Here is a 23,911-nt window from a genome sequence, read left to right on the forward strand (position 1 = left end):
CTTACTGCTTCCCTGATCTGTATGTGTGCATGTGTGTGGGTGTTCACTGTTGAGATGATTGGCCCTTTCTCCTCCACATCCATACCTGAGAGGCCCGCTCTGAGCCCGCTAAGTCAATCATGAAGAGTCGGCCTATGCGCACCTCCTGCATAATATTTTTGATGCGGCTCTTTTGACGCACGGTGACCTGCAGCACTGCATGGGAACGTGAGGATGTTCGGTTGGCTGCTGTAGGCTCCTGCGTCCGTTGCTTATTGCCCTTCATCAACAACTGCATTATCTACATGGACAAGAAGAATGTAAAACTCTAGACTCAACAAAAACCATTTGGTGTAGATTAAGGAAGCTGATGGCAGCTCTGTGCCTCCAATAATGCCCAGAGGGAGGAGCGACAGAGCAAAAGAGCAGATTTAGTCTGGTCTACAAACTTTCTGAGCCTCTTGCAAGTGAACAAAAGCCAAAGGGTCAGACATATTGGTGGGTGTTCTTTGGGAATGGGCATTTTACTTGGGAAATGTGATCATACCTTTGTACCTCATGGAATATTATTCTCAGAGAAGTTACAAGGCAATATTGCAGAGTGCCTCCTGTCTTCTCTGCTTTCCAGAAAGAAGAACTTTGTCTTCTTTCTTGGGTGGACTTACTGCAGCAGACTGTGCCTGGTAGTAATAATTACATAAAGGAACAATTCTGAAACAGAAACTCTTCTTTCCCCCTTCCTCAGTGAGGGCAGGGCATGGTGTAGCACATTCAAGAGCTGCTAATGGAAAGTCACCACAAGGCCTTCTAACTCTAATAACTTTTCAAGCCAAAGTGACTTCCATCTACAGAATGATGGGGAGCTGTGGATGGAAAAAGACACACAGGACACCGTCACCAGGAAGAGGCAAAAGGGGACTTCAAGGCCCAGCATGGGGAATTTTATGGAAGTTCGGGGGGACTCAGAGCAGAAGACAATGGGCAACTGAGCAAGCTAAGAGATGAGGAGGAGAGCAATTATTTGCAAAATTTCTTCACATAATACATTTCTTCTGGAAGCCTGTTGCAATAAAGAGTTACCCAGTGAATACTAACTAAACCAATTTTCCTTGACCTGGTACCATGTGGTACACTGGACCACTACACCCATCATTTGTAGCTTGAATGGGTTGGGGGAGGCTGCCCAAAACAATCTTCTTCAACTGGAGAGAAGGCAGGTCAAGGGACTTGCAGGAGTGATTTTGTAACCAAATCTGTTATAACTGCGGAGCTACTGTATGCACACTTGCTTGGGATTAACCCTTGTGAGACAGACTTCTGAGCAAGCAAGCCTATGATTTGGCTGTCTGTTCTTCAAATCTCTGTGCTACCAGTTGCTAGGGAATACTAGTCTGGTTTTAATTCCTTTGACCAATATTCAGTGAAAAAGATTGACTTTCTTGTTCCACCTCAGATGTATTTCCTATTCTTCCTCCTCCAAACACAAAGAAGAAGCTCAATCATATTCCCCAGCTTAATACCTGCTTTATAAGTGTCAGAATAAACAAGTGAGGCTCCCATCTGTAGCCACAGAAATACCAGTATGAGAATTAAAAAGAGGAAAGAAATAAGAGGTTCCGATTATTTGTGGGACATTAAACAGGATGCCTTCTGCAGGGTATGGGTTGACAGTGTTCCTAACAACAAAGACAAGTCATGCAGTCTCAGCTATTGTGAGAAACAAAAAACTGGATTAGAAATAGTTACTTTGACCAAACCTGCCAGTTGCTTAAACCAAATGGGCTGGGTTTGGATGTTCAGTCAGAACAGGCTTGCTATCCATAGTGACAAATCCCTGGTATACTCTTGAAAAAAGTTAGTAATTAATAATTAGGATTACTATCATGTAGGACTGCATTTGGCAACAGTGAAACTTATTTCTTTCTGGTCCTTTGCAGGGTTATTCCTGTTCACCTCCTTAGCATTGATGGTTGACACCTCTGTGATTCCGGCCACTTGGATGAAACCCTTGGCATCTTCACGCAGATCCAGGTAGCCCAAAGAAGGGTTCAATAGGTCTCGGATCATCTCATTGTAAATCTAATTAAAAGAACAAGAGAAGATATACATGATAAGGGCTGGGGGATCATGGTAAGCAGCTTAGCAAAATTTTATACAGTAGTAGGTTTCAGAATGGACAGATACTGGTTTCTTGGTCACTGCCTTCTTAGATGCTTAGCATATACCCACATGTTCTCCTAATATTGGTTCATAGATGCTTCGCTAACTGTTCCTGAAAGACATGTCCTCATGACACAGCCTTTCTCTCATCCCCAGCCCAGAAAACTTCATATATACCTGTTCCAGTGCTAGTGGTATTTCCTATCTTCTCCTGGAACGAGCCTTACTATATGCACACATAGTGCTTTGTAGTGATGAGGCAGCAGAAGCTGTGATCAACCCAACCCCTGTTGGTCTTTTTTGGCTGTTGTGGGCCTACACCTTCCCTCAGATCACTGGTGACTTCCTTCCAGGTTCATTTTGGCTTGGACAGCAAGAGTGATCAGGCATTGGATACCATTAGGCAAAGATCTGGAAAGGTGGGGGGAACCTGACCCAGTTTTGTTTTAAGAGTTCTGTGGCCTAAGGCTATTTAATGACTTGCACACTTTTAATTTATTTTTTAGACAAGCGGCATGTGCTTTCAGCAGAATGTGTCGCTTTTCTCTACTTTCCATCTAATTCACGTCCATCAAATTGCATCTTTCCAGCCAAGGCTACAGAATCATCAGATACAGACCTTGGCCATTCTGTTCTTACATCTGCATCAAGATATACAGTATTCTTCCTGTATTTTATTATTTTTGGTTCTTGTAAGTTTTATGCTTACTATGAAATCTTCACAAATTTTTTTTAGTATAAACTTAAGCAAACAATACTTAAATGTATTATTTGCTTGCACTTCACCATATGATCCCACCAAGGTATTTATAAAGAAGAGGTGTTTACTGCAGTTGGACTGAAGTATGTGCTAAGGAGTGAATGATTTACAGTTCATAGGTTTATGAGCCACAGACACCCAACTTGTGCTCCAGACATAGGAATTTAAAGTTTTTATGGTGACAGTTGAAAATAATATGCTAATTAAACTGAGTTGGGCACTTATTCTGTATTTAGGGATTTACTGCAATAATCAAGGAAGGGCATGACAATTGTTGTTGTTGTGATAATCCATGAGCAAGCATGATCTAGAGGCCTGCCTTTTTAGTGGCAAATTATATTTTTGCCTAAGTATTGTTGACCATAAGAACACAGTGTGAATTGGGGTTATTAAGGAAGCTTGTCAATAAAGTCATCAAAGCTGGCATGAATGTGCAGGTCCTAAACTGGGAAACCTCTCCACAAAATAAGCCTCAGCTGGTTGCACTGAGGAATAAAAGGAGCTCTGGAAAGAAAGGAGCGCTCATCTTTCTGGAGGATCCTGTCATCCAAATAGCAGTGGAGCTGAGGGCTGGCTGAAGGATATTCCAGAGATCTTTGGTGTGACTGGGGAAACGAGAGAAAGGCTAGCAAGGCACAATGGCTTGGGAGCTGAGGAGCACAGTGAAAGAGAAAGAAAAGACTCAGAGCTGAGCACCTGGGTGGCCTGAGGAGGCAGCTGCCACTAAGCCACCATATACAACCCAGAGGATTGGAAACCCACTTTCAAAGTCTATCAAGCATGTTTTCCCACCCCGCTGCCAACTATGCCTCCCTCATGGAAGACACCTTGTTCCTGTCTAAACAAGACCATCTGTGAGAAGAGAGACCCATCCAGAACAAGAGAGCAGAGAATATGAGAAGAGGGACAGAGCAATCAGGTCAGCATGAGATAGAGAGAGACACACAAAAGTGACTGAGACAGAGTAAGAGATCAGCAGAAGAGAGAAATAATTCATGGAACATCCGTGTGGTGGGTGGGGGCTTCCTGCTGAAGTAGAAGAGGTGAGTCTTTCCTGCTTTACTCAGAAGCACTCTCGTACCAGCTGCAGCACATGATCGATGGGGTGGGTGCAGGTTTTCTAGTAAAGCAGAGGTGAAAAGCTCCCATTCTCCCTACAGATCAGCTCAACTTACTGGTCAAAACCTGCCTCCTTCCTCAGCCCCAGGCCTCCCTGATCTTAGAGCAAGTGACTGGTGCTTGGTTTTCCTACAGCAGGGGAGGAGTGGAAATGCATCATTAATGAGGTAGAGCAGTCATTGGCTAGGAGGACACAGCAAATTTAAGCTGGCATACTTTGTGCTGCCTCTCAGCCTGGAGGAAAGCATATTAAATTGGCTGCCTGGAAGTGCTCTTAGGCAGGTCAGAATAATGGCTGGATTGAAAGCGGGGGGGGGGGGGAGAGGGGGAGAGAAATGGCATATTGAGCACTGTTTCAGGCACACAGCTAGTTTGGTATGTGTTGCTATTAAAATCACATCAACAGGAGAACTACAAATTGGGCTGAACAAAATTCTCAGTACCTGAATAGCTGGACAGTTCCGAGGAGCTGACTGAAGAAATTCCTGGAAAACTGAGGTTAGTTTGAGGGCAGAGTTTTTAAGTCTGTTTGTTTTCTTAAGCAAAATTTGTTTCCTTCTTTAAAATGGCAGAAAAATCACACCCCCAATTTTCACAAATGAGGGTCAGAAAGTCTCTGGGGTCTGCAAGGATGGGACCCAGGGCTATCTACATCTGGTGGGGGGGGCGGTTCTCTCTGCACAGACTCAAATGTACACTTTATTATTTTTCATTATTGCCTTGCTCTGCCAAAGGCAATTGGCACATATATGGATTGAATAAAGAATATATTGGCAATGGAACTGTTTAGATAAGGACAGAAAACTTTTCTCAGGTTGGGACTCCGCTGTGGCATTGAGGGCCTGACAAGATGTGCACCAGAAATAATATCAGAGTAGCGGTGGCGCTGTGGGTTAAACCGCTGAGCTGCTGAGCTTGCCAACCGGAAGGTCGGCGGTTCAAATCTGCGTGACAGGGTGAGCTCCCGTTGCTAGTCCCAGCTCCTGCCAACCTAGCAGTTCGAAAACATGCAAATGTGAGTAGATTAATAGGCACCGCTTCGGCGGGCAGGTAATGGCATTCCGTTTAGTCATGCTGGCCACATGACCACGGAAGTGTCTACAGACAAACGCCGGCTCTTCGGCTTTGAAACAGAGATGAGCACCACCCCCTACAGTCAGACACGACTGGACTTAATGTCAAGGGAAACCTTTACCTTTACCTAGAGTAGCTTACATGGGGGCACAAGACCCTCTCTTAGATTTCCCTATGCCATTTATAGGTCAATAGTTCCTTCAGTTTTTCACAGGCTTGTCCTTCCCTACAGCCACTTTATGTGATTAGCAGGACATCGGTCAACTGTGGGTTCTTCCACATGCTTTCTTTGCCTCAGCACTGAGATGTCCTGCTGTTGACAGATGACATTAGAGAGCCTCCCTCTTTGTGCCTTCTTGCTGCTGAAGCAGGCTGATGCTGGAAGAAGTACTTTCCATGGAAAAATGGAACAAGTTATCTCATGTGAACGTTCTGATCCCAGGCCTGAGGGAAGGAGGTGATCTGCAGGGTTCCAAACGGCCCCACCAGAGGACTTGTCCATACAGTGGGGCCAGCTGGCCTCTGTGGCTGTTTCTGGTTTGGCTGGCAGAGAGAACAGAGCCTTGTTTTCTTTTCTTTTCCCTCTGCTAGGTCTCTATGAAGGCACTATTCCTACTTATCCTTGCCCTGACAGTGTTTGCATTGCAAGTGCTGTGCGAAGACCTCCCTGCAACTTTTCCTTGTCCCTTTAAACACAGAGCTCTGATTCAAGTGGTGATTTTAAAGGGAGAATCCCAGAAGGTTGCTTCTTCTTATTGTGTGTGAGAAAAGCAGCACTTCTCAGCCCACAAGAACAAGTAGCTGCACTGAAACTAACCCACATTACATTCTGGGCAGGCAGCAACTTCACTGGCCTTGCTGCAGAGACACACTAAAAAGACTGCTGTTGGGGCAGCAATTTAGAAATTAATATTCATTCCTCCCTTCTCAGAGATGGGGGAAAAACACCTTGTTGGAGGTGTGGGGAAGAGCTCAAGATGTCAGTGCTCAAAAACTCTATGAAGTGAAATCACAGAACAAAAGCATCTTCATATTCAGGTCCCACACCCCATTACCAACTTGCAACACCTGGAATCCCAGCTGATTGGATAGGAGAGGTTAGCTGGCAATGAGGCAATGCCACCAGTACCTCTTTTGTGCACTGAATGCAGCCTGGATTGGTATTTGAACTGTTGTTGCAAATGCTGAACAAAAGTCCCAGTTTGAATCACATCAGCCATTGATCTGCGCTAGATTCAAAGTGGAGCAGACATATATAAGTGACTGATATAATGAGCTATATGCCAAGTCACAAATGCCATGGTTTAATTTCTGAATAAGCACAAGATAATTGATTTGAGAGAGAGAGAAAGAGAGAGAGAGAGAGAGAGAGAGAAAAGCACAGTCAAGAGCCGGCTTTCCAAGGTAAACTGGAAGCAAAGTGGAAAGATGATCACTCCGCTTTCAGACATTTGCACAGAGTTAGGGAGGAGAAAGATTCCTTCAATGCCTTCAGGAAAGTCTTGCTGTGCTCAGGGTTCTCTTCCAGCCACTGCTTCTTGCCTTTTCTGTTTTGTTGCTGAGTGCTGCTTGTTCCAGGCTGCTAATGTGAGTCAATATTATATTAGCCTGAGTCCTGATGGGTTGCCATGGAAATTATCTCTACATACCATATGAAGTATACATCAGCCATAAAGGCAAAAATACTGGAGAGGACAGGATCTGATGGACAAGAAGGAGACGAAATGGCAGGGTCCCATGCAACCTTTCACCATTCAGGCAAAATAGGAGGAGACACACACCGCTTATTCAATACATGCCTGGCAGACTAGCTACTGGGAAACCTGTCCCTTGGGCGTACCAGGCCGTACCTCTGCTTCCATCTTATAGCTTTTTCTGCCATTGCCTCTCTTTGTGCATGGTAAAATTAACTGACTTTGCCTGACCTTAGAAGTGAAGAGGGTTAGTCCTAGTTAATATTAAGATGGGAGAATTATCTTTCTGGGGCTATAGACTAGACTGGGAAGGTGAACAAATTTCCCAGAAGATGACTATGGCAAACTACTTCCAAATTGCAAGAAAACCGCATGAACATGTCCATGGTGTTACCAGGAATGAAGCTGAACTTAAGGAGACTTTACCCTTTTGAACAGGAGGAAAACAACAACAACATGGAAGTATTCAAACTCTAGGAGCATGTTTCTGTTGATGCACAGAAATTGGGAAACCAAACACTGTATAACTGAGTGACTGTCTTTCTGTTCCTGCAAAGATAACTGAGCAGTTTCAGTCTTTTTCACATACATTCACATTCCTTCCTGGCTCCTTCAAACTGACCTACCTCCAGGTAGGACATGGACACTTCATATTCCATGTCATTGCTGGTCTCCTCAATAGCATGGAAGAGGTCATTGAGTGTTTGGACATAAATACCAGGTTCATGATCAGTGCCAAGCATAGTATAAGTCTTTCCACATCCTGAGATGTAAGGAAAAAGATGAGAAAAATGGATGATAAATGGGAGAATATTTCCATTGTGGGGCTCCCCAAAATTGGCACTACACTTTCTTTGAAAGGATCTCTGTATTCTTTGGGCAGACTGCAGATGCTAAAAATGTGTTTTCTGGGGTAGGCCAATCTCTGAATGGAATTATAGAACAGAATAAAGGTCAGATGAACAAACACATGACTTTGTTCAAGGACTGACGAAGAACATTTAAATCTTTGTGCTTCCGATTATACCGCAATTAATCAATGGGTAGTTCAGTTTTAAAACAATATTGAGGTATGCCTGAAAAAAGCCACAAATTCAGAACACTTGGTCCAGAAATGTTTTCTTTTGACCTTCTTCTATCTCCCATGCAAAGAATGTTGCTATGTTGCTATGCACTCATCACAACAGAGGAAGCAGCAATTCTGAGCTGAGCCCAACTGCTTTCAGGACTACACAGTCCATGCTTGTAGGACTACAACAACCCACAGCTATAGCAGCCAGGGCTTGGTTGTCACCAACTCATAGGAAAATGAGATAGGCATCTTCAGTCAGAACTGAGCCTATGTTCTTACCTGTTGGGCCATAGGCAAAAATGGTTGCATTGTAGCCAGAAATGATCCCTTCTATGAGTCCTTTAGTGGTGGCACGATAGACCATTTCCTGTGGGGAGGGATGAACAGATATGAATAGATGAAAACAAGAAAAACTTACTTCCAGGGAAGAAATAGAAGCAATTGCCCTAAATATGAAGGATAGGTAGCAATGGGCCTTATCAGAGGCATCCACAGGAGGGATCAAAAAAGTCAAGATGGTAATTGCAACTGCACAATTGAAGTCCCACCAATTTGTACCTGTGTGACCCTGACACATGTATATCAGAGGTGAGGCTTCAACTGCACAGTCACAATTGCCAACTTGACTTTTTAAACCCCTTACTATGGATATCCCTGAATCTCATCTTTTCTTCTTATACCAGCAGTTCTTCACGGTTCAGCTTTGCTACTGTCTTGCTATCAAATCAATAAAATAAACAGGACTTGGTTCTCTCATCCCCTCTGCACTTGTCTGCTCTTCTCCCCTTGAAATCCTTACATCTTTAAGAACTTCTTGGTCTAAGAAACATGGCATGTTGATTGGCTATACATCCACATACAGTGGGCCATAAAATAAGGAGAATCCCATCTCCTCTTCCAACACATTCTGAGAAATTATGATCAATGGTTGCAAGAATATGTCCATCCAAATGGCAAGGGATTTGGTTTCTGTACTTCCAGCCATTTCTATGCCACAAAACTCTTCCTCTTACCCTGCTCCTTCTCTGCCCTCCTTTCTAATTCTCAGTCCATGAGTAACACCTGGCAGAGGAGGAACAGATCTCACTCAGGGAGCTCTAGTTTCAGCCTATGTGCAAATGAGTTTGAAATAGAGCCCAGCCATCCCACCAGACACTTGTATTACTTCTGAGACAAGCAGCAGCAGAGATAGGCATTAGAGAAGCATCTAAGAGTTGAACAAACATAGTATAGGACAGATTTGGCTAGCATCCTTTGCCTTATTTTGTATGAAAAGCAGCTTCAGAAAGCTGAGATTAGGAGTAGAGGAACTGTTTATCTTTTTTTCTTCCATCAATGTCTGGATGTACTTCTTCCCCTGTCTCCACTGCTTTGTGGGTAGAAACTAGTTGGGACTCTCTAAATGTTTCCCAAAAGGTGATCTGGCTTAAAATTAGTTAAAAAAAAACCCTAACAGGATAAACATCCACACACTATAAGGTGCACTTTAATTATTCACTGAATTCCTCTCTCTGCCAATCTGCTGTCATAAATTCTCAGCCTCTCAACACTGCTGTTCATCTATATATTTTAAGAAGTCAGGAGGGTGTTACCTTTCTGTTCAGTCCTGTCTTAGATCCTAGATAAGTGAGTATGGATGCCAGGGGGCCTCACCTGAGTAGCAGCGAAATCAAAGGCTACATCAAACAGATAGGATTTCTCTCGTGACCGATTGGCACGGAGCACATCATCAGGATCCTCCATTGGGTCCATTAGCACAACCATCTGCAGGAATGGCATTAGGATTTTGAAAAATTATTTTAGGCATTTTAATGAAGAGGTAGAAACAAATCTTAACAAGGGAAGTGAAAGAAATGATGAGTACGCCAAGTATTATTTTTTCATCCAAGGGAGAAATCTTGCAGCCATATGCCACTTTAGGTTCCTTTCTCTGCTTCCCTTTTGCAAGGGAAGAACAGATAAGACTCATGCCAGAACCCACAAACAGCAGACAGGAATCAGACAATAACTTGAACATTAAAGAATAAGACTGAAGAAGGTATAATCAGAGCATTATTGCACAAGGTAGGATGTTCGCTCATAAATTCCCTTCCACCCTCATCCCTGTCCAAAGAGAACTGGCAGTATTTCAAAACACTGCAAAACTTGTTTGCCTCTAGAAATGAGAAACAAAAGAAATGGAGGCACATTACACTGGCAACAATGCTTCTACTATATTCATCTCTGGCCTTATTTTAGAAAGATTCTGTGCAAAATGTTACCTTGCTACAGGACCCATTATGTGTAACCGTGAAATGTAATACCCTCAATTGCAGGATTTTCCTTCAAGCTCAAAGCTAGTTGCCTAGTAACTGATTTGCTAGCTCAAAGGGAGGCAATCTAATGTACTTCAGTGGTAACTATCACCTATTATGTTGCTAGGGATTTATGAAAGGCATAATCCAAAACATATGGGGGGCACAAAGTCACTTACCTCTATATTAGTTCCTTCTAATCCCATACTGAATAGACCTAACTTTAGGTGTCTACATTTGTTCTTTAGCTTGAGATCTTATGACCAGGAGAACATGATAAAGCAAGCCAAGAGCTTGAGAAGCAGAAATCTGAAAGGTTGCAGGAGCAGAGAGGCCAGCAGGATCGTCATATGCATTTTCTGCATTTTGGTCCAAAACCCCAAATGGTCTAGAGTTTGCCACCCAGTCATTTCTCCTCTCATCCTCTCAAATGTATGTACAGATAGTCCTTGCTTAACGTCCATACGTTCACTGACTGTTTGAAGTTATGATGGCACTGAAAAAATGGACTTGCAACTAGTCCTCAAACTTATGACCATCACAGTGCTTCTGGGCTCACATGATAAAAATTCAAGCCCCTGCACCTTTATGACTGTCCCCTCACCTCCTCCCCAGCTGATCTTTTTCATTGTCTACACCTGCCTCTCCTCCGCTGGGCTCACCATCCCAGCTATGCATGGGGAGGTGCCGTGGAAACGTCCAGCAGGCTGGAGGGTGAGAGCTATGGGTGGGCAGGTATGTGCTGCCGCCCTGCCAGGAAAGGAAGGGGCCCTGCTGGCCAGGGCGATTCTTTGCACTGCACCTTACCACACGCCACTGCTGGCTGGGACGATCCTTTGTCGTGGTGTTGGGGCTTCTTGCCACTCTGGGGCATATTTTTTTCTGTACTCCCTGCCCTAATTGTACACTGGTGATGTCAGGCAGGCTGCAAGGGCCGCTCAAGGAGGCGTGGCTCTTGGAAGACTGCTCCTGCAGTGGCAGAGGGGCCCGGGCAAGTGATGCGGGTCATTCCTCATTGAATAGCCACTGATGGGATGCGGGAGGAGGTGGGCTCCTTAGCAACACTTCTCTGGGGCTTGCCGTACTGCAGCTCTGGGGCTGCTTGGCGCACCGGGACTCTGGGCTTCTTGGTGCACCATGGCTCATGGACTTCTTGGTGCACCAGAGCTCTGGGGCTCAGGGTCTTCTTGGCACTCTGTGACTTCATGGCATGCTGTGGCTCTAGGGCTGCTTGCTGTGCCTCAGCTCTGGGGCTGCTTGCTGCACTGTGGGGCTTGAGGCAGCACTCCTCGGCAGCACTCCTTGGTGGTGAGCCTCGTAAAGGTGAGGAAGAACATGACGATTGTGCCAAGGAGGACAGGGAGGAAGGTCATTTGGGGGAGGTGGCAGAATACAGCGGCCTCTTCATCTTGGCCATGCTATGCAGGGTGGCTAAAAGGGTGGAGATTGGGGGAGATAGGTGGGTGGGGGAGTTGAAGGTAGTCCTTGCCTTGGAAGAACTGAGGCTCAAGGCTGGGAGGGACCAAGCTGGGAATGGCTTGGATTGGGGTGGATCCTTGCCTAATGACTGCACAGGGTTCATTTAAAAATGGCAATGGACTGCTGGAACAGCTGTCACTAAACAGGGTGGTCACATGATGTTTTGCTTAATGACCACTTTACTTAGCGATGGAGTTGCCAGTCCCAATTAGGGTCATTGTGAGGACTACCTGTACTTCTAAGAGAGACTACCTGGATTCATAAAAATACAGGTAGTCCTAATTTAGCAACTGACTCATTTAGCGACCATTTGCAGTTATGACGGTGATGAAAAAGTAACTTTGCGACCAGTCCTCATATTTATGACCTTTGCAGGTCTATAAAGCAAAGGAAAGCTGAAGTAAGATCATAAGCACAATCACAGTTTCACTTAGCAACTGCTTCACTTAACAACCAAGTTGTTGGTCCCAATTGTGGTCACTAAACGAGGACTACTGTACCTGTCCACTAAAAATCAAGCAAACCTGCCTTATACAGTAGTCTAGTGCAAACTGTGTACCTAGTCTCAATGTGGATTTTGGTATTAAGTTAACAACACCTCCACCAACACAAGCTGGACAAACCACGGTATATAAACAGAGAGCAAGGCCCACTCCCTCTTTGCACTGAAAATGTTGCCTAGTCTGGCAGTGAAATGTCTGCAAGAAAACAACAAGGCTCAGAGAGCACCAAGGACTCCACAGTTCAACCCTGAGCTACAAATATTTGCTTCGATTGGTAAGTTAAGTTAATTAAGTTAATTTATTAAGCACCTGGCTAGAGGCTGATGATAGCCTATCCAATGCAGCTACAGAACTTACATCTTCTCCTATAACTACCTGTATTTGACTTTCTTCCTGACATCATCCCCACAGAGTATAAGGGCTATTAATAGCCAGGCAAAGGGACCATGGATTCCCTGGGTAGTCAGACTGGGGCTGTGAATTGGCTTTTATCTAATTAGACTGCCCAGCTGTAATAAGGGAAGATGTGCTGGGAAATACTCAGAGGGAGGAAGATCAAGGAGCCAGATGCTAGGACTGATATTCCATTGAACCTCAGAGCTATGGGCAACTCTGAAGATGCTGATCCTCATATCAGAGACAGATCAGGTCTCAGTTGAGATGATTTGGACTAGGGGATGTTAACATCAGTCACTTGTCATAGACAGATCACTCCCTCTTGGCTCCAGAGTTCTCTGTAGCTGGTCCCCACTGTAGGGAGGAAGGGCCTATTTGATCGGCCCACTCCAGATGACTGATAGACCTGGTAGAGTTTCAGAAGGAACTTGGAGTTATTCCTAAGGCTCTGGAGCATAGCTTGGCCAAGGCCTTAGTTGCAGCTTGTAATGAGTGTGCAACAAGGGCCTTACACTGGATCACACCTGTGTGGACTCTCTCTGATCATGGATCCCATACAGCCCCCTGATTTACGGAGGAGGTCTGGGAGATGAAATGACGCAACAGTCTAGAGAAGGAGAAAGAGTGAAAAAGGGCAGCAAAGCGTGCTTACTTCTCTGCTCTTTTTGCATCCACAGATAGCCAGCCAGAGGCCCTGTTCTGGGTGACCAGGTCCCTTCTGTGCAAGGAGGAACTGGGGGAGCCCCCACAGAGCCTCTATGAAGACTGTTCTAGGTTTCTGTTGGACACTCAGCTTCACTCGGAATTTGAGTTTGGCAGGACACGTCCTAACTCAGTTATCTGGGAAGAGTTTGAGCTGGTTGATCCTAAGGAAGTAGCACAGGGTCCTTGTTCCTGTGAACTCTGCCACCTGTGTTCTGGAGCCATGTTCCTCCTGGTTGGATAAGGCCTCCCAGAAGGTTGCATGTGGTTGGGTCCAAGTAGTGGTTAATGCCTGGAAGGTGGTGGTGGTGTATTCCCTTCTCAAGAGGCCATCCTTGGACCTGACAGTATATGGACAACTTTTGTCCAGTTCCAATTAGACAGGGTGGCAGGTGCTCAGTTTCAGACTGCTCTGGATGAGGCAGGTTATCTAGACCCTTTTCAGTTAGGGTTCAGGCTGGGTTATAGCATTGAGATGGCATTGGTCAACCTCTGGAGAGATTGGGATGGGGGTGGTGTGTCTATCCTGGCCCTCCTGGATCTCCCAATAACTTTTGATAATATTGACCGTGGTATCCTTCTGGATTGGCTTCAGGGATTGGGAGTGGGGGGCACTGTTCTGCAGTGGTTCTCTTTCCTCCATAGCTGGTTTTGGTCAGTGTCGATGGGAGGGAGACGTCTATCCCTAGGCCCCTTTTATTGGGATGCCACTGGGCTTAGGTCTCTCACCACTCCTGTTTATCATCTACTGTATATGAAGCTGCTGGGTGAAATCATTCAAAAGCATGAGGGGCAGTATCATCAGTATGCAGGATATTCTCTGTTATTGTCAGCCCTCCCAGGTAAACCAGACAGGAAACACGACTTCTACTTTATTGTTAGGCAACAATAACAGAATCTTGCAAGTCTGAAAGTACAAATCTCCTGCTGTCCCTTTTTACCGCTTGATCAGTTAGGGCGGATCCTTTCCAAGTTTCTTCCTTTACCTATTACTCAGTTGCAGGCTCCTCCCCCTTTTATCTTTTTTTTCCTTTCCTTTTTTATTATTAATTGTTCAAGATATAATTAAGTCACATAATGCAGAATATAAGATCTGATCATTCCCTAGGCAGCATCCCTTTCCACTGTCTTCCAAGGTCATTCTCACATTCCATTACAGTTATATATCTCCACCCCAGGCTGGGCAAGTGATGCTGTTGAGATGCTTGCCCAGTACCTGAAGTCTGTAATAGCCTGAATGGGGAGGAACAGGCTGCAATTCAACCCTAGGAAGATGGAGTAGCTTTTGGTTTTGGGCACCCTTGGGACCAATGCGTTGTCACCTTTGACTCTTAATGGGGTAGCATTCCCCCAGATAGAGTTGGGATGCAATTAGAGGGTCTTCCTGGACTCACAGCTCCTGCTCAAGGAGCGTGTGGCAGGTGTGGCCGGGAGGCCATTGCACAAATTCATATTGTGCACCAATTGTGCCCATTCGTGGACTGGGAGGCCTTGCTCATAGTCACTCATGCCTTAGTCACTTCTCAATTGGATTATTATAACATGCTCTACATGGTGCTGCCCTTCAAGACCACCCAAAAGTTACAACTGGTCCAGAATGCAGCAGTGTGCACAGTCACTCCCTCTCAGTCCAATCTATCACACAGCGCTATTGCAAGGATAAAACGAGGGAGACCCCCATGTAAACTGCCTCAAGCTCCTGGAGAAAAAGTAGAACATAAAACAATATACAGTATACTCTAAGGATGTTAGTTTCCATTACTACCTTGAGAAGAAGGCAGTTCTGTTATGGGTCCCTCTCACACATCAGTAAGCACCACTTAGGGCCCTCTCGAGGGCCCATCCATGATAGCACCCTTATACTTGATCAGATTTGTCTATCACTGACAGTGGCTTTCTGGAGGTCTTAGGCAGGGACCCTGCTTAGACAGTAACATAATGCAGTAAACAGGGAGCAGAGAATGGCCGGTGAGCTATTACAGTCAGTTTTAACCACTGCATTAATGAGGTGTCCACCCACCTAATCCTAGGGATCATTAATTTTCTTTTGTGCTGCTCTGATTCCTGCCAGCCTTAATCTGGGATGACAGAAAGGACAGGTCCATACTAGCCAGGGGACGCTACTGCTAGTTTAGATCAAGTGTCTGTTTATTAGGCTTAACTCCAACAAGATCAGCAATAGAGAGGGAGAGGGCAGGAAGATGAGGGCATGCATTTAAGTTGGAAGGTCAACGGTGTCGCCATGGGACACAGCTGACTTCCTGCTGCACTTTTGAGGTTTCTGTCAATGCTGCATATCTATGTTTTGTAGTGAAACTAACTTTTGTAGTTTCACTACAAAAAATTACACTAAAAATGAAATTTTAATACATATGAATCCTGGAAAGTTTTCCTATATGGCTGTGGCTGATCCTTTGGAAAGAATTCTTAGGTTCACATCATAAGATTTGTTCCAGTAATATCATTCCCAATGGCCGTTGAAATCAATTCTATGATTATACTCAGTAGAAGTGGAATGCTTTCTCTGAGGATTGAATGGTGGAGAAGTAGAACTGGATACCTGCTACAGAAGCAGCTACTAAAGGCATAGCAGATGTCAGCATGACTTCCCCCCCTCCTTACACCTTGAGAGCACAGCCTGTTGTCTTTGTTAATACAGAGATCAGATTGCCTTTGACAGCAACATTAGGTTGGGTTTCAACCATCTCCAAGAGGCCTTTAAAGGGATTCTGTGTAGGCAGTCATTAAAACTGGGCACCAGAGAAGTGGTTTAAAAAGGCACAAGAACAGATTAACCAGTGGGGCACAGTGGTTAGATCTCAGAATGATATTGTGGAAACCTGAATTCATAACGCTATTTAGTCTCAAACATACCTCACAAGGATTATCAGTTCTTGTGAAGTTCCAGAGTCAGGTGAGTGAAGCAAATTATGTACAATGCCTAACATTCCCTGGAGGAACGGGTAATATATGTGTAGCTGGTAAATCACTATGGAAGATATCCTGGGACTGCCCCAATATTTTATAGCCTACCACCTGCCTTAGTCAACAGAAAGAAATAATCAGTTTGAGTAGTCAAAACCTCTACCTTATTTACATAAAGAGCCACTGAATAGCATTTCAATGACCACCCTCTGATTTAAAGGATGAATGAATTAATGTATGTCAAAGGAGGGAGGTAGAAATTAGCTAGGCTGAATACCTCCTTGTTGCAGGTTTTGTTCTACAAAGGCAGTAATGGACAACTTACAGCTACCAAACTTCTTTCTGAGATCCCCAAACCTCATAAAATGACACCACTAACATTTGGTAGCAAGCAGCCCTGCTGAGTTTTAGAGAAAATCTAAAGTGAAAAGATGTGTTAAGGAAAGAGAAAATTAATCTTTTACAGTTCAATCCCATATTTCTCCCCCAAATCATCCAAATTATGGGGGGAAATCCCATGGCTGAAAATTCCAGCCTGACATTATTATATAATTGGTCCTGCTCCCTTGGCTATTGGAGCAGGGGAGATGGAATTGCATGAACTGACTATGAAAAGGAAAGGAGAGAGTTATTTTTGATTAAGGGGTCCAGGGCTGCTTTAGTTTTCATCTAACCTTGAACACTGTTCCATTTGATTCATTTCATTCTGTCACCATAGGTGTGCCAAGGAGAGGATTTCAGGAGCAACACTGCTGCTTGAAAAGGAATAATGCACTTCTTTGTAACGAATAAAAGGGTCTGTTAAAGAGAAGTAGGCAAGCATCTTTGGTAGGGAATATATTGCTAAACACTCAAATAGGTATGGCGCCTGCATTTCAAAAACAAACAGTGGAAAGAAACCAAAGAAAGTCTCTGCCAGGGTTGAGAAACTGATCTTTTGATCTGAAGCCTTAATGATTGATTCTACCCAGAGAAAGTAGAATGACTTAATTTCTATTCACTGCATGTAATTCAATTCTTATGAGAATTCTCTAAAATTCTAGTGAGGACACTGTTGCAGATAATAAAATGTGGCAAACAATTCATGCAATTACTTCTGTTCCCTCTTCAGCTCATACACACTGCAATGTCTCTTGCTCCATAAGTCATGGCTGACATCTATGTGAAACCAAAGATTCCATATGCAATCTGCAAACTTCAAAAATCTGGTGTGGTTTTTAACCCAGTATAAATAATTTTCAAAACCAAGTGGACTATATGATAATTATAGATTAATTATAATTATAGAGTAATGTTAATATACTAAAAATTTACATGCACACATCTACGTATACGGGGTACATAACTGATAGGTCATAGTGATATTTGTGATGTAGGTCTTATATTGTATTTTAACAATGCAGTCTTCTTGCCCAACTAACTGAGTTTTGAATAAAGTGTCATCATTAGTTAATTAGGCAAGTATCCACCCCTTAAATATGCTAATCAGAGACATCCACAAGCTCTGCCCCTTTGGTATGTACATGTGATGCCCTGATGCATACACAGAAGAGGAGTTTGCAATGGCATGATACTACTTTCATCATTTGATCCTTTGTTCTTCTCTGCAGATGCCTGCAATCCCTTTTGCAACTCCAAAAATGTCCCAGGGTTTTGCCACTGCAATCAGACAGCAAATTGTTGTAGCTTATTTGGTCATTTGTTTATTATTTACACAATTTTATACTGCCCCAATCAACTGACATTAAAACATGAAATAATAATCCACAGTAAAACCCTAACCCTCAGATCAATATAAAATAGCTAGATATGGCTGCCCAGTCACCATCAGTTCAGGGAAAAAATGCCTACTCAAAAAGGAGAGTTTTCAGGGCTTTCCAGATTGCTAAGAGCAAAAAAAACAAAAACAATGCTGGGACAACCATGGAGAAGGCCTGATTTCTGGTCCACATCCCTCTTACCTCTCATAATCACAGGATCTTAAGAAGTTGACTATTTAAGAATTAAAATAGGAATCTTAAGCTTCTTAGAAGACTTGTTGTTGTTCTTAGTATCTATCCTGCTTGGCTGCAGATTTTATACTGCATTTGCCTAGTTCTCACAGTGAAGCTTATCAGTGCATGATGCAAGGAGGAGTTTTGTTTTTCAGCCTGCTGATTTAGGCTGCGAAGGAGTAACTGGCCCAAGGTCACACAACTGGCTTTGGTGCCTAAGGGAGGATTATAACCTGGGTCTCTCTGCTCCTGGGCCAGCACATTAACCACTAGACCACCTGGCTCTCTCTTCTTGGAAGACATAATGTGCCTAATTTGGGCAAAAAAACCCTCAATCCCCCAAATTCCCCCAAATGGGCTTAAAAATTGGCTACCCACATATGATGTCACCAGTTGTGACCCTGCAGCCCTTGGGGGCCAAGAAAAAATTGATGCCAAGGCAAAGTTTACCCATTTCAATAAGCTGAAGTATCTTTTTGCAGACCTCCAAGTTTTCTGGTTTCAGAAATTGCAGATGCACACATTTTGCACTTAGCCCTTACAGGATGCTGATATGATGCTGATTCTTTAACAGACTCTGAATATCTCTGAATTTTAACCTCAAAAGAGGTTTTGTCCAGCTTGATATCTAATATCCTATAGATCTCAAAAAGAATAATACTAGGCCTTAAACATGATGAGGGAAATTTATTTAAAATTATCTATTTCCGATTCTAACTTGACTCAATGTGGTACAGCTAATCTTTCAATAACTTGAAAACAAATATCCCAGGGGTAGACAACCTGCTGCCACATAGCATCCAATTTATACCTCCCCCCAGCATGCAGAGACTGCATCACCCAAATTTGGTGGCAAAATAACCAATTTTTGACTGTATGATACCTCCTCATAAAAATAGAAATGGAAGATCTCCAACTGTTCCCAAAGGGCCAAAATTGTATCACCATAATTCAGCAGCAAAATGAACACGCTGAGCCTTTGGAAACATTTCACAGGTGTTTGCTCTGTTTACTTGCCTGTTTAGTAATGCTATTTGTTTTAGATCCTGTCACAGGAAGCATTCCTAACAAGTCACTGATATTCTTTAATGCTCCATCCTGCAAGATAGGACATTGCCAAAAAATACAAAAATGGAGCAGAACTTTCTGTTCAAAGTTTATCATCACACTTTCTAGCTGATTAATTGTACAAAAGTAGGAAGAGGCAAGTGCTTCAGACACATTTATAGAGTCTTAGCTATGCTTTTTATATAGGCAAATAGATACTAAGGCTGCTCCCCAACTACAGCAAATCTTTCTGGAAGAATTTGTTTTGCAAACAAATACAAATCCATCTCAGACATAAAAGCTAAAACTAAGATCATTAACAGTTCTAAATAAGTTGGAGGGTTTTTTTTCTACTGGTTAAAAGAACATTTTATTGGATATCTGGATATTTTAATGGATATTTTATTCATTTCAGAAAATTAATTAGATTATTTAAAAACATTTAGTGATTAATATATTATCACAGCATTAGGTTAACAAGGAAGGATCAAAATGAGGAATTCCACAATCAGTCACAACCCTGGATGCCTCCTATTTACATGAATAATTCTTACTCTTATGCCTGAAAGTAAGTTTATTTGCACATTGGAGTAAATTGGGGATGGGGAGAAGAATTTATTAGGTTTGTCTTTTGATATTAACTGATGTGGTTTGTGCTTCTAAAACTAATACACAATTATCCTTTGGTATTTATACTTTTTCAATTTGTGTGATTTCATTCTTTAATTAGAATACATGTACAAAAAGGCACAAATTATGGAAAATTGTCTACAAAAATTAAACAGAGTATGAAATAAAGCATAAACATTTTTAATGGATTTTCATGTGTATGAAAATGCACACAAAATTACATATGCATGTTCATGGACATTTTAAAACATGCAAATGGGTTAATCTCACCTGTGGACAATGGGCATATTAAAAAGTGCATATTTTTAAAATATTAAATTTTTTTAAAATATTAATATTTTGAATTAATAATCATAAAGGACTAATTGTTCTTTCCGGTCGGGATATGATCATAGAACAAGCAACAGAGACCAGGCTGAGGAACACCCAACATCTTTGCTTAATTTGGAAAAGGGAATCTGATACTACTTTTTGACTTGGAAATTTCTTCTGGGGATATACTGTAAGTGTGTTCTGACACCTTGGAATGAAGTTGGCAAGCACCAATAAAGACTGCTTGGTAACTTTTATTCTGTGGCCCTGAAAATCAGTTCTGACTAAAATGAAGTTCTGGCTCATGGCCAGACCAAAGGGCATTAGTCTTGAGGAAACACACCTCAGCTCCAGGCAGCGATGTGATTGTATATCCACTGTCTGCTATCATGCCCGGAAGCAGATCTGGTGTTGTTCCTTCTTACTGCCTAATTCCAACCCTGTTTTGAATCCAATACCTTATTGTCATGACGACAAATCACTCCTGTAAACAATTTGCTGGCATGGTCTATAAAGCATTGTCCTCAGCTGGATGGGACAGTGAAAAAAGCTGTCTCCATGGCAACCTTAGTTCGAAGAGATAGGGAGGGACCCCTTCATGCTGTACTATTAGGGGTGCACAAATAACTACAGTGATCAATTCAAATTTGCCCTTTTTTACTATGTGCTCCTGTTCTTAAAACAACAACAAAGACATCTACATGGTTTCTTTTCATAATGTTGTCACAGAAACACCCTCCCCGCCTCCACATACACTGGTCAGAGAGCCAAGGAAATAATAAGGCACAATAATTGAATACCTTGGAGGAATTGTTATGAGATGTTTGCCTGCTAAGATATCCATTTATCTTTGATTCATTACTTTCATCCTCATCCCAAACTTTGGGCTACCTCACGACTATCAGTTTTACATGCAGTGATTTCCTAAATGAATGTTATTTCCATAATGAGCCCATACCTGTCTGCTTCATCATAGGTACACAGTACGGATATAAAATGGAAAGCTACAACTAATCAGAATATTTTGTGATGTTCTGATTAAAAAAAAAACATTTTGAATACATCAGTGTGGCCGCAAACATTTTATAAATATGCCAATTAATTTCAAAGCTGTATTTTTTTCTGATTCTCTAGAACTAAAACTTCATGGCAATTCTCCATCTTTAATTTCTTCTATGACAGTTTCATCATGAATAGATAAAATATCTGGATGATGTAATTTAGAGCAGCTGCCATTTTTGATGGGTGCTAATTTGCACCAGCCATAAACCTTAACTTTGGAAAAAGATATAAATAATATAATATAGTATTACACTCTCTTGCACCTTGCTAACTTCAATTAGCTGTCTATCTTTTGAAAGCATTAAACTGGAGTCACCTAATGCATCTATGTAATTTTTATCTTTTTCAATTGTCAGAGTTTTTATCCAATAAACTGTTTTATTTGTTGTTGTTTTTATTCATCTATTTTTCTAATTAACATATTGCTTAACTAAGAATATAGAAAGGTCTGGTCTGCTTTGAAAAACTGGAACATTTATTGGTATCCTTTAGCTGTTTAAAATCCTCCTTTTGTTTAATCCCATTCCATTTCTGGTTATCTGATATATATATTTGTCGCCAGACTGTGTAATATGACATGTTGTCCCTATGAACCAGACATTTACTCACATAATTTCAACCTGTAAATCCTAGCAGTAGCACATTTATTAAATTGCTTTGTCTCTCTGCAGTGGCAGTTCTTGGGGTAATAGATGGTATCAGAAAACTTCCCTCTCACTCTTAAATAACAAGATTTAGTTCAGTTGCCTAAGCACATTTTCTCTAAGGAGCTGGATCAGTGTACACAATATTCCTTGTTTCAATCACTGCACCCACAAAACCAGCCAGAAAAGGTAGATCTCAAAAATAATCTACAATTTAACCTCAATTTTTTAAATCTACAATTGAGTCTAATTTTCCCCCTTCATGGTAACAGCTTGCCCCTCCTCCCTAAATACTGAGTCATTATCACCACTTTTAGCTTGCTGGATATGGGAAAACAAAAAGGCAACAGATTTCCCCAAGAGATTAAAAAAGACTGATCCACCTGACGTCCCAGGTTTCCCTCATGTTCCAGCAACACCTTTCATATGGCCTTTACTTTTCCTGTTTAGCATTTTGATGATACAAATTATTGGGTATTCTGAGAACCAAGTAGAAACGTACAGATACAGCAGAGTAGATACACACAATCTGGAAGTGTCCTACAGTGGCAATTAACACTTGTTTTAAGAGGTTTAGAATCAGCATACCATGGCACGCATGCGTTGGGTTTGTCTATCACTTCAGTACAATAAATACAAAGACTTATGGAACTCATTTCCACAAACCTGCAAGAACTACCTGCCACCAGTGCTCAGACCTGACGTAATTTCTCAAACCTAGCAAATATAGTATGCAGATACAACAGCTTGACTCCCACAGGGGACCGTCTGGGTCTCAGGAGTCAGGCTTGTTGGGTCAATCATAGTCAACCCTTCTCATTAGTTCTCAAGAGGAGAGAAAATATATCCTTCTAATCAACATACTAATTTCCCTCCTGACTTCAACAAATGGGAAAGAAGCACGGCTACTTAGCAGTTGCTAATGAGACACATTTCCAAGAGCTTTGGTGGCCAAAAGGAGCCTCAACTAACCAAGCTCAGTTTTTCAAGAAAGCAGGAATCATCTTTTAACACACCACTGGGGGAAGGGAGAAGTAAACATTCTTGGCAAGTTATTTCCTCAAAACTCGAGTTCAAAGGATCCGTTTTTGATCCTGTATGTGCTGCCTTTTATTTGCCTGAGACCTGGTTGCTGCCAGTCAGAGTACACAGCAGCAGGTTAAGTGGACAAATCATCTGAGATCTATAATAAAGGAGTTTTTATTTTCCTGTATATGCCAGAGATTGGCAACCTAGGGCCAGCCTCTGGGCTTTGTTCCATTAAGCCTTGCCAGCATAGGCAGTGGCAAAAAATTCTAGACTGTAACTCTGAACTCTGAATAGAAGAACTTCTTCTTCTATGGATAGAATGCCTTTTCTTTTCTCATCTCTGGGATTCAGAACAACTTCCAGATCAGGGGTTGCTGACCCAACAAACTTTCTCTATGTTAAATGGTAATGCCTCCCCCGACCCCTCCTATATCATATCTGAACCTGAACTTCAGACTTGCATTATCCTGCATCGATGTGAGTTTTTAAACAAATTAAATGTGCTTCCCCTTGGGGGGGGCAGGGGATCATTTCCAGGAACTCATTTTAATTCTAGCTTCAAAGTTCAGCTCAAAAAATGAGGGTCAACTAAATTCTACCCATTCATCAGAAAGGGCTACCATAATACCTGGTCATCCACTTTGTGACCAATGAGCGTGGCTCCTTCTTCCAGCTCTGTCATGCTGATTGGCCGTATGCGAAGGGCTACCTAAAATACAAGAAGATGGATGAGTGAGTGAGGTATCTCACAGCGTGTGAAGCCAAAGAACAAGAGAGAAAAATTAGCACCTGCATGGAAGTCCTCACTCTCCGTGCCCGGGCCATCCAAGGCCCAACGTGTAAGCAGAGTTCCTCCCAGAGCTCCTTCCCAAGTTCTTCCACTTCCTCCCTGCCCAATGTGCCTCACCTGAGCCTGTCTATCACTACGGAGAGAAAATCACCTGTGTCTCTCTGAGGCCCTGGCAGGCAGCTGCAAGCAGACAATGAGAGTTTTTTTCCCTGGGAGGAAAGGAAACACCACCTGGACAGCAGCATT

At 42.7% G+C, this 23,911-nt stretch overlaps 1 protein-coding gene across 2 annotated transcripts in view; it reads right to left on the minus strand.

Moving 5' to 3' along the window:
* The window catches only part of KIF19 (kinesin family member 19), a 43,261-nt gene extending 19,682 nt beyond the window's left edge, over positions 1 to 23,579 (minus strand). For both annotated transcript variants that reach the window (XM_063293424.1, XM_063293423.1), the window contains exons 1-6: positions 23,504 to 23,579; positions 9,512 to 9,622; positions 8,138 to 8,225; positions 7,413 to 7,549; positions 1,933 to 2,058; positions 86 to 280 (exon numbers count right to left, since the gene is read on the minus strand). In XM_063293424.1, coding sequence (XP_063149494.1) covers positions 86 to 280; positions 1,933 to 2,058; positions 7,413 to 7,549; positions 8,138 to 8,225; positions 9,512 to 9,622; positions 23,504 to 23,557 — 711 coding nt within the window. In that variant the 5' untranslated portion in view covers positions 23,558 to 23,579. The remainder of the gene's footprint in view (positions 1 to 85; positions 281 to 1,932; positions 2,059 to 7,412; positions 7,550 to 8,137; positions 8,226 to 9,511; positions 9,623 to 23,503) is intronic.
* Positions 23,580 to 23,911: the final 332 nt, after the last annotated feature.

The sequence above is a fragment of the Candoia aspera genome, chromosome 2 (genome assembly GCF_035149785.1).
Source record: "Candoia aspera isolate rCanAsp1 chromosome 2, rCanAsp1.hap2, whole genome shotgun sequence".
NCBI lineage: Eukaryota > Metazoa > Chordata > Lepidosauria > Squamata > Boidae > Candoia > Candoia aspera.